At 41.2% G+C, this 11,691-nt stretch overlaps 2 protein-coding genes across 2 annotated transcripts; one reads left to right on the plus strand and one right to left on the minus strand.

Annotated features, from left to right (window-relative positions):
• Positions 1-6: 6 nt before the first annotated feature.
• LOC142882628 (uncharacterized) lies at positions 7-4,429 on the minus strand (the record flags this gene model as incomplete). Its single annotated transcript, XM_076017426.1, has 5 exons — positions 4,272-4,429; positions 2,450-3,387; positions 2,208-2,292; positions 251-399; positions 7-36 (listed from the first exon to the last, which is right to left on the minus strand). Coding segments are annotated over exons 2-5 (1,191 nt in total), but the record flags the coding sequence as incomplete, so codon positions are not given.
• Positions 4,430-6,237: 1,808 nt separating this feature from the next.
• On the plus strand, positions 6,238-11,262 carry LOC142882629 (thyrotropin-releasing hormone receptor-like; the record flags this gene model as incomplete). Its single annotated transcript, XM_076017427.1, has 4 exons — positions 6,238-6,358; positions 9,197-9,897; positions 10,648-10,780; positions 11,111-11,262. Coding segments are annotated over exons 2-4 (668 nt in total), but the record flags the coding sequence as incomplete, so codon positions are not given.
• Positions 11,263-11,691: the final 429 nt, after the last annotated feature.

The following is an 11,691-nucleotide window of genomic DNA, read 5'->3' on the forward strand; positions in this document are numbered from 1 at the left end:
CGGCGGAGGGGGAAGCTCCTCCACCGCAGGGCCGGCCTGAAAAAAATTAAGACATTTTCTTTTGTGACCTCACACGTTCCCACAGAAAGCAGTAGAGGCAAATAATATGGGACAAAAATAAAGCTTAAGTCGGCTTTATTGTTAATTTCTTCACATGTGCTGGCAATACAAAGGAATCATACAAAGTAAATATGATAAATGGATGACTAGAGTTTGTGTTGATCTGCGGGACATGTCCATAACAACCTACCCAGGGATTATTGGGTATGAGTGGGTGTGGTCCTCCAGGAGGGGCACCGTTAGGTGGGAACGGGTCTGGCTTGCTGATGAGTGAATAGTTGCCTTTGTCATTGACCCCGGGGTGGATGAAGCGACAGTTCATGCCCCAGGTGCAGTTCCCTGCGCGCGACAAGATCAAATATTACGAATAGCCAAGTAAATTACAGCAGATTTCGCTTCAACAAATTACCAGGTATTGATGAACCAATGTTTGCCACAATTGTTAATTCAAATAAAATGCTGCACTTTTGCATTACAGAAGCAACCAGTCAAGTTTCGAGTTCCACCATTTGAAAAAGTCACAAAAGGAGTCACAAAACCGCCAATATCCTTCATAAAATTTCTGATGTTTCAAACATTGAGACTGTAATAATTGTATACATTTGTTATAAATCTAATGATGTGGTAAACAGTTAATAAACACACAACAAGCTAAAAACTAAATTCAACTTTTTGTGACTACAGGCGGAAGGCAAGTGTAATAACTGGACTACACCGCCCCCTGCTGGAGAATAGTTTTGAGAAATGTGTTGCAATGGGATGGCAAACATTGACCGTCTATGATTTATGTGATGTCTGAGCACTGTTTGCCTTATCAAAACATCCATCCCCATATTACTGTTTGTACTCTGGTGTTTGAAGCTTCACGCTTTGAACATTTCTAAATGTTGAACTAAATAAAAGTGAGAGTAAAAAAATTGTTCAAAATAAGGAATTGTCTTTAATTCTATTACGCATCCCGAGTAACTTTCCTCACTGAATGGGAGAACGTCTCATCCAGACCCAGTCTGAATTCTGCTGGTTAGTTTGAAGTATTAAAAGGAAACATTTCAAACAGTGACAGGTTCACAAAATCTTTCATAATTTGGTGATGTGGAGAGATTTGATACACCCACCTGGCTACTGCAATGTTTCATTGATTTAAATAATTAATACGATATCTTTATGGTGGGACTGCGTAATTTATTGGATTTTTTGTTTGTTTTTTTTGGCTCGCCAGATCAATAGAAACAAGATAAGTGAATTATGAGGCATTTTTTGGCACACAGGGAATTTACTACAACGGTTGTGCTGCTCGTCTTCTTTGAGCTCGGCTACCTACGTTTTTCATGGAGAACACGGTGCAGTGCAGTTCTGGCATTGCCGTGATGTAACACACACAGTTCCTACAAATCAGCATGAACATCTGGTTTCCTACACCTTGTCTCTGGATAAATTGAAGACTCTTTATGGTTCTACTCCTCCACCTGTTGCTCATATGCATCTGGATCAATATGAGTTTGGCCTGGAGGAGTCCCGTGGCAAAATGATTCATTGTATGCACTGCTGATTGTTTCGCTGTTGCTGTATACATATATTTATTTGTAAGATGTACTGCACGTCAAACCATCCTAGATCGCCTTCTTTTCAGTGTTTCCTCACCCAGTTGGAGGACCTAAGGGGTATTTTGTGTGGTGCGTCTGTACTTTACAGAGAATAAAACCATTTAGGAAAAATGACTGTTGATAATTTGGACCGCACAGATAAAAATCTGGATTAATTGATAAACAAAATGGCATCACTAAATAAGAGTTTACTGTTTACATCCAGTGGGAAAGTAACACTTGTGAACATGTTTCTGTTAAAAATGTGGAAGTTCATTGAACACACTTATTATCAAATGCTTATATATCATTATAATTATCAGATGTTTTTTGTTATTGTTTAAAAAATAGTGACACAGGTTTCTACTAGCTGTGTCCTGGTTTAGTTCTTTCATGAGAATTCCACTGAACAGAACACAATAAAAACTGACAGTGTGCCCCTGAAAAATCTCACCCGTACACTAAACCCCCATCCATCAACATGAAGCATTTTGACATGAGAAAAGAACAGAGGGGTGTATGGTCACATGAGTGGGTTGAGGAAATCAGTCTCCCCACACCTACCTTTGATGAAGAATCTGCAGATAGGTCGGGGTCGGATCTTCCTGTCTGAAGGGTCTTTGACCTCCCCCTCTTCCAGGTCATCATCCTGCAAACCAGCAACGATTGTTTAAGTTGCAACTAATCGCAAGCTTTTTTTTTTTTTTTATCTGTCCAAATCTGTGCATTTCAGCAGCTATTTTAGACAGTAACAACACAAACTTCACCAAACCAATCAGAGTGCAAATGTCGCGTCAAACACTTACATCAATTTCTCCTTCGTCAATCTCTCCATCATCCTCATCCTTCTTCTTGTCTCTGAAAGAATCTCTGCGCCCCCGCTCGGGCCCCTTTGATTCCTCTGCCCTCTTGAACTCACCGTCTTTAGGAGACGGGGGCATTATTGGTTTCCTTTCCTTCTTCTGGATGATATTCTTTGCACGCTCCTCCTCTTCGCCATCCACCTTTGCCTCCTCCTCATCGTCCTCTTCCTCGTGCGCGGGGATGCTGGACTCGTCGGGAACCTCCTCGTCGTAATCCAGCTCATGCTCGTCGAGCTCCCTGGTAACAGACGACGAATCGTCCTTCATCTCTCTGACGGCAATGACTCTCCTCCTTTCCTTGGCGTCTATCCGATCATCGTCCTCAGCCTTGCTTTTGTCCTCGTCATCCGCGTCAGCTTCTGCCTCGGCTTCCTTCTGATACGCACTGTATGTGCCTGCCCGATCTTCTCTCTCCTTTTCTGCAAAGAGGTTCTGGTCCCGCTCGGCCTCCGAGTCAGGAGACTGTGGGCCATCGGCAACTGCGTCCTCTTGCTCGTCTCTCTCCTTCTCCCCTCTCTCCCCACAGTCTTCATCGCCCTCCACAAGCATAACGCTACCGTCCTCTTGCTCCAACCCTTCTCCATCCTCAACGGGCTCATCATTGTCCGAGTCGGACACAAAGTCGGGGACCACTTCATCCTCCTCGTCTTCTCCTTCCTCTTCCAATGCTGAATCTCCTCCAAGGCTGTCGGCGTCCTCATTGCCCTCCTCGATCAGTGCATCGTTCTCCTCTGCCGGGACCATTTCACTGTCTGAGATGAGTCTATCATCTTCCTCTGAGGATTCCAGCAGTTTACTGTCAGAAAGGGCTCGCTCTTCCTCCTCCTCAGGAGAAAGAGGGGACTGGCAAGGGCTTTGAGGAGTATCCATTAAAGAATATTCTACAATAAACAGGAAAAACAATATAAGAATAATAGCATATGTTGAAGTGCAGCAGAGATTTAATACTGAATTAAATAATTAATACAGAAAATCAATCACATGGTATATACGCTATTTAGCATTCAGAGCGGGTTTAACCTTACAATACTTTTATTTTTCAAAGTAGGTAATGAGTAATAATGCTACACTAAATTCTAATATAACAAGCTTAGCAACACGTTGGCTGGTGCGTATATGAAACTTGGCTTCCAGCAGCATTCTACTCTCGCCTGCAAATTGCAAGGATTCAGCAATCAAATAAAAATGCAGAACCTTTTGAAAAACGTTTAGAAAATGCATCGACACAGGCCGAACGCTTTGAAGTGCTTGCAATTATCGACAGGCATGCAGCGCTAGCTAAAAAGCAAAGCAATAGCTTAGCTACCGCTGTCCTACGCTACTAACTAAATGGCCAACAAGGGTTCAACCACGACTGCACAACTGCAAGTACCGTGTGTGTGGCCAATGACACGTTAGCCCGCTGCACATAAACAATAGGAAAAATACGTTCAGGCGTCAAAATTATAGCGGGCCAGCCAGCAACACGACCGGTATGTTAACGCTTCACTGTTGGGTCGCGCTCTGCTGTATAGAGGGCCACAATTTGTCAGTGCAAGTTGCTAAGCTCAGATAACAACCGAGCGCACGGCCTTCTCCGAAAGCCAACACTCGGAGACAAATACTAAAAATGAATAGGCGGTTAACTGTAAGGTATAACTTACGGGTCGTGGCGCTTTAGCACTGAGCAGGGATTTACATAGCGTTTCACCGACAATGCAAGCTATCACAAAGCTACGCAAGAAGACACTCGGCTATCGGCTAACAAGCACACATTTTCATTCACCTTGCCAAACCGGAGCTTTTAAACCACGACAGGATTGCGTTAAGAACGCCCCACTCTAGCAGATATAGTTTTTTTTAAGCCTACAATAAATAATATACGTTTAATTTAACACTCTAGTGGAGAAAATAAAGCACTTGGTACGACACGACGATGGCGGCCATTACCTCAACGTCATCAACACACGACATTCGAGGGCGTAAAAAGCGCTGCTGGAAGTGACGGACGGGCCCCTCCCTCGAAGCAAGTCAACAGACAGGACAGCTTTTTGTGATATTTTAACGTCCCGCTTTTAACGAACGGTCATCTTCTCACTCATCTAAATGTTGTCGTTGACATAACTCGTTTTTATCTTCACAAGGACATGTTTATTTTCAAACATAATATAGCCTTACAACAGTTTTAAAGATTTATGACAATACTAAAAATCCCCCAAAAGGATTAGTTTATCATTTCAGTGCTTAAATCCTCCTACCACACACACATACAAAAAAAAAAGAAAAAAAAAGTGATTGCATATTGTTTTTATCATTGATATATGCTGGAGTATTCTTCAAAAAGTTAGCAGATAACGATCTGAGGCCTTCTGTGTGGTGTAGTTTGAAAGTTCAAGTGTGTCACAGGTTTCCCTCATCCCAACTTCAAAGGGTTGTGCAATAGGTTAACTGGCTACTCTAAACTGGGAATAGATGTGAATGTAAGTGTAGATAGTTGTTGAATAGTCTCCCAGTCTCTTAGGCCTACAATGAACTGGATAAACCATTATCCACCTATGTCTGGCATTGAACATTCATTCATCCAGGACTCCAATAACCCTAAGTGGGCAAAAACTCAGGGGTATACAAAATGGAGAGACTTTAAAAAAAAATGTAATTAATGACTGACTGTCATTTAATACTTTTGGACGCCCCCCACCCCCCCTCCCCTTTTAACACAAACAGGACCCATGTTAGTGCAAATGATTGGAGAAATGAAAAAAGACAGAGTATCTATTGACGTTTCTCAAATCTTGTGCTTTACCTTTTAACGGGTGTATATAAACAAACAGATTTTGTGATTTATCGTTGTTGGATTGTCTATTGTTTGTGATATTATCGCTATTGTTGGCCATGTATTATATACTCTATTATATTACACTTTTAGTTATTTTACTAAAACACATTTTTATACTGGTGGCAGTTACTATTTTCCTGCTAACTTCAAATAGGCCTACATGCTCTCTTAATAATGCAGAAAATAACAACGCTAAGAAGTGCTCCTTGGCTAACCAAGAGACTGAAGTGCACAATTTGTTGCTGCAGGAACCTCAACCCTGCTTCCAAATATTGACCACTAGAGAGCACCAGTGCTCTTCGGGCTTTCAGATTTTAATGAACGGTTTTACTTGAGGAGTGATTGTTTTAGTTGTCTTATAATAACAACGTAATGGCAATATATGCACGAGTTTATCCACCGAGTTTTATAAAGATACATATTTACTGTGAACTGTAACATTTGTACCTTCAAAAAACAAAAAAACAAAACAAAAACAAGAACAGACATGGTCAAGTTTGAGTGAAGAGAAGTGAAGAGAAGGAAAAATCACTGCGGCGTGGTTTAGCGGAAGACACAATCAAGATAAATTGTCACTGGCAGAATACATGTTAGAAAACATCCTTTAATCGTCTTAAAAACGAAACATCCAAATTGCATTTTAGTGCATCAGAATTCAGATTTGATTCACAAATACAGCAAATTTGCTGACATTGAAATTAATATCTTCAACACTGATAGTTTATAGGGAATTATAATTGAAAAACTAAAATAGGAATTGAACTTCCGTGTTTTATTGGTTCATTTTGCTTTACCTTTTTCAAAAGAAAAGATAAGAAAAATGAAAAGGGTGTCTCATCACTGCGCCTTATTGTGAAAGGCAACAGCGCTGCTTCCGTGAGGTGTTTACTGACACATCTCAAGCACCGGTAGACGGGCTTAGTGTGATGTGATGAGTTCGGCATGGCTTTGGTGTAGCCGGCTTTCGACTGTCATGAAACAGGATTAATTGCTCTCTCGTTTTAAAAGGAAATATCAAGATGTTCCGCTCCAAAGAGGTAGGTAATTTACATGATTACTCTGTTATTCCCTTGCTAATGAGCAAGATGAAACACAACTTTGAAATGCTTATTAATGTCTGTCACCTTTCAAATGTGTAACGATATTTAGATCTCAAGCTTAAAAATAAATAAAAAAATAAAAAAATAGAATAAGAGAGAAGCATAGATGTTGAACCTGACAGGCGCCGCATGAGTTTGATTATTTGATCAATTTCATAAAAACACCAAAAAGAAGACATTTCTATTTTTAGACATTCTAATTGCATCTACTTTAAAGACATGCAAGTTCTTTGAATTGGTCTGTCAGGTCTCAAAAGACAGCTTTTAAATCAATAACAACACACAGCTCTTTCAGTTATTATATTAAATATATGAGTCACACTTTAGCGCAGAGTCACTTATAGAGACAAATAACCGCCCACAGTCACACTCAAACCTGCATCAAATTCAGATTAACCAATTGGTTCAATGTGCATGTTTAAAATGTGGTGGGTGCAGTAAACCCTGGTAGTCCCCTGGCAGGCACAGGGGGACCATGCAAACACCACACAGAAATGTCCGAGTGATGGAAATTGCAGTTTTCCTCGCTCTTCTTAGAAAACTCAGCCTGTATTTTCTGGCTCTTGGAGACTTTTGGCGACTATGACCCGCAACCATGCACCGTTCTTCTTGTCTGATCATAAATCTCCTTCCGTCCGAGCGAGTCAGAGCAGATGTTTATACCCCCGTGTCCAGTGTGAATGTGCAAAGCTTGAAATTCTTTTTTTACAATTCTTTTTGTAATGTAGTTTGTTTTTTTTACGTTTCAAGTGTTATGGTTAAAATGGTCACTTTGTTTCTATTTATTATGGTTATGGTTACTTATATGGCTTTTTTACTTGTCATTTGTTGTCCAAATGTGGACCATAAAGTAAGACTAAAAACTAAACCAAATGTAAGAAAAAAGCAAGAAGTTATTCCAGCTGAAGTGTTTCTTTTCTCTCAAGATGCAAATCAACTTTGTCGTTCTAAACACATTAAACATATTTGTTTGTCTCCCCTACGATGTTATTCTCTCTCATACAGCCCGTCTGTGTCCATTACAATTAAACGCACATGTCCAGTTGTGCAGATTAGTTGATGACATCATCTAGGACCTCTGGTGACTTTTAGGACAGCCAATAGCTGGCTTTCTTACCGGGGACACTCAATCTATGTCTTAACCACAGTTCTGCAGCAATGTTGGGGTTTCTTCCAGGCCTTGCCAAGATTTTCATGCATTTGTCAAAAATCACGGTTGTCTTCATCGTTCTTCTGACTGCAGTGTTTTGCGAACTGCAGTCTGCCAGCAATTTTTTAAAAATGATATCAGAATGGAAAACTGGAAACAGACAGATTCACATGACTGCACATAGGTATAAAAAAAACCAGACACATGGATAAAAGTTGCAATGCCCATAAGCATGTCTGCTAATCAGCGACAACTGGTGTCAAGAGGTGTTTTTCCCACCATGCACATGAAGCGTTAAATCCCTTCACTGTCGTTACCACAAGGACACTTCATGTTCATCCTAAGACTTTCTTTCTTTAATATTAGACTCGTGGGGCCTTGGGCAACATGGGTAGCGAGCATGGCTGGCTGCCTGGCTTTGGGATGGCAGCATAGTGGAAGTAAATTACTTTTCACTTTATGTCCACCTCAATTTATTAGAGGCAGGTCTCAGGAGGGGTAGCTAAGATTCGAGTTTGACTGTGCTGGAAGAGGAGCAAAAGGAGCTGCCAAAAGGTGTTTTCAGAGATAAACTATTAATTATGTGTATTCCTATCACGGTACCATGCTTAAATTTGACTGAGACTCGTGAGACTCTTGAGAACCATTCGTTCTCAAATGTTTTAAGAGGCAGTCTGCATGCCAAGGTGCCTTGCTGTCATACTCGTGAAATTATGGAACTGATTGGAATACCTCAATTCCGTGATCTTGAGGGGTTTCACAATACTTATAGCCCACGCATTGCTACATAAGTATGCTCCTTTACTCAAAAGTCAAATTTGTTTTGCGCAAAAAATTTCTCTGAGCACACAACCCTTGGAAAGCACTCGTGTGTTTGCATTGATTTTAGATCGAACGACCGTCATGGTTAAGCATCACAAGCAACAGAAACAATGCTAATAGATGCTAAAGTGTGTTAACTACAAACTGACATCTGTTGGAGCCCAAGCTGTCTTTAGACTTGCCCTTCTTACTGCCCTCAAGTACGGTAACATATTAATCAAGTGAACAAAATCTGGAGACAAGAACAATCTCAGATATGAAAGAAAACCATTGCTACCATTTTGAATGAGTGGCAAATACAAAATAGATCAAGGGGTCTCTCAGTACGCTTTGCATCACAGTGGGATTGTAAACAGGCCGATCCTTCTTCTGTTACAGTGATATAATATACTGAAGTGAAGTGAAGGCTAAGCCAACCTCTGAGCATGGGTGAATTCCAAGGTTGGCCTCAGGATAAGGAGAAGTTAGTGCACAGAGGGCAACTTGTACCTCCTCCTCCAGGCCAATATCAACTTGGCCTGTTCATCTTCTAAACACATCCTTTCAGCAGCAGCATCCTGTCAAGCAGCTACATTTGAACTCAAATAACTGCCAACTGTCATCTGACTGTCCTTCATATCCGTGTACTGGACAGGGAGCAACAGACTTTGGGCTTAAAAACAGATGTAAATGGATTCTATGCAGAGCTGAAGACATGGTGTGCTTTTGTGTGCTGACATATCACTGCACAAAGACATACCTAAATTGGCAACCCACTCAATTTCCATCACAATCAACTAATTGTACACTTTTCATTTTTTTAGGTAACCCACTCGGAGCCTGGCTTGATTTTCAACGTGGGATGGTTACATTGAACTTGTTGTTTATCATAGCAGTAGTAATAGTTGTCATAGCGAGGATCTGAAGACAGACAAAAGGTCATTTAAAAAACATAAAAACACTTCAAAATGTTCCATCTTTCATTCATTGAAATGAACAATAAATAAAAGGTTTTGCTTTACAAAAGGGAAGAAAACATGTTGACGCTTCAGAGTGACGGCCAAGGATCCAGCCTTACTGAAATAAACACAGCAATCGATTAAGAAAACCTCGGGAAGAACACAAAGCCGGCACAAGCAAACATGACCAACAACGTGAGCTCCGGTGACGATTCCCCGACCAACATCTCGCTGAGCGCCAGGATGACTGTGTCGGAGCTGCTGGAGTACAAGACGGTGTCGGTGTTCCTCGTCCTACTGGTGTGCGTGGTGGGCATCGTGGGCAACATCATGGTGGTCCTGGTTGTCTTCACCACCCGCCACATGAGGACACCCACCAACTGTTACCTCGTCAGCTTGGCCGTAGCTGACCTCACAGTGCTGGTGGCCGCGGGGCTCCCCAACGTGTCTGACAGTCTGACGGGCACCTGGGTGTTTGGCCACGCCGGGTGCCTGGGGATCACCTACCTCCAGTACCTGGGTATCAATGTGTCCTCCTGCTCCATCACTGCCTTCACTGTGGAGAGGTGAGCCTGTTTTGTTCATGTGTTATTATAAAGTTTTAATTATAATTTATTTTGTGTGTGTGTGTGTGTGTGTGTGTGTGTGTGTGTGTGTGTGTGTGTGTGTGTGTTGTGCATATTTTACAAAGCAAAATCAAGTCTAAAGGATAAAGGATAAAGGATAAAAGATTACACACTGGACCTATGAGTGGTCCAGGATATGAAGGTCCTTCATATCCTGGACCTATGAAGGTCCAGTGTGTAATCTTTGGCTTGATTTATGATTTTTATATTGGTAAAAGCTTAAAATACTGCCCATAAACACATTAATAAAAGTGTATAATTGCAGTAAAAAAATAAAAGTCATTTGGTTTTCCAACCTTTAGAATGGTTCTAATATATCTATATAAGTATATACATAAAGCAAGGGTCTTATACCCAGTCGGCTGCCATCTTGCACCACCATATTTCTAAGGCAGCTGGTTTGGACAATACAGCCCCACCTGACAACACTTTTCATAATTTGGGTGCCTGCTCACGTCTTCAAATAAACCAACAAAGAAGAACAAAGAAGAAGGTGGACATGTTTACTGTAGCACACTGGCCAGCTCAGGAGGGGGAGGGAGAATGAAAGACACTGCAATGTAAAATGTAACCACTTGATGTCGCTCTTTCTTCTTCAAAATCTCCAAATATTGCACACTGAACCTTTAACCTTTAGTACAACCCTGTACTTCTAAAGGCGGTCTAACCTGCTTCCCTCTGTCTATGCAGGTACATAGCCATCTGCCATCCGATGAAGGCCCAGACTGTGTGCACGGTGTCCCGGGCCAAGCGTATCATTGCTGGGGTTTGGATCTTCACCTGCATATACTGCATGCTGTGGTTATTCTTAGTTGACATTCAGGTAAGATGATTCCACTTAATTGACATTATTTCAAAGAATTGGCCTGTATGTTTTTTGTTTCTTGAAAAATACTATTATAAAAATAAAAGCTGAATAAAAGCACAGACTGTAAAGCTTTCAGTAAGTGCAGAAGTCATCATACATTCATGATTGCTAAGACCCTTTTTCACAAATGTCCTCATTCTATTGCAGTGGAATGCATAAAAGGTTATTAAAAAGCGTTCTTCATTTTCAGAGAGTGGCTTTTTGTGTGAACCTCATCCCTGAGTCACTCTGACTTTTTCTCACAGCATCAAAAATCGTCAATAATGGTTGTGGTGTGATGTTCAGGTGGGCCAGGATGGGCATGTGCAGTGTGGATACAGAGTGAAGCGGGAGCTCTACCTGCCCATTTACCTCATCGATTTTGCCATTTTCTACGTGATCCCGCTGCTCCTCGCCATCGTGCTGTATGCCTTGATAGCCAGGATCCTCTTCCTCAGGTAGTGCAAAACAATTCAGCAGATCATCTAAAAACAATGCGGTCATTTGTTCTTCTCTACGTATTCACAAATCTTGCTGCTCTTGCTTTTAGAAATGTGACTGTGCTTCTGAGCTTTATAACACACAGAGAGGACGAGTCACAGCATTAGCTGCGTTTCCGTGAAAGTTTTTCGCAAAATAAAAGGGATATTTCAAAAAATTTAGACAAAGTGCAATTGCCATTTGCAGGTTTTTCCATTGAATGGTGTGAAGCGCATTCGCGCTAAGTCTCATATAATCTCGTCCCGCGAGACTCCACTTTGGATGGAGGCACAAAACATTTTGCGATAAATTTGCAATTTGATGTTGTTTGCTGTTGAGAATGGTTGTTATATTTTTCTCTTTGATTATTTGTAAAAAAAAAAAATATTCTGTCTCCTCCTCCGTCC

Source organism: Nelusetta ayraudi, unplaced genomic scaffold (assembly GCF_046127955.1).
Source record: "Nelusetta ayraudi isolate G7.1 ecotype Tasmania unplaced genomic scaffold, CSIRO-AGI_Nayr_v1 ptg000374l, whole genome shotgun sequence".
Lineage (NCBI taxonomy): Eukaryota > Metazoa > Chordata > Actinopteri > Tetraodontiformes > Monacanthidae > Nelusetta > Nelusetta ayraudi.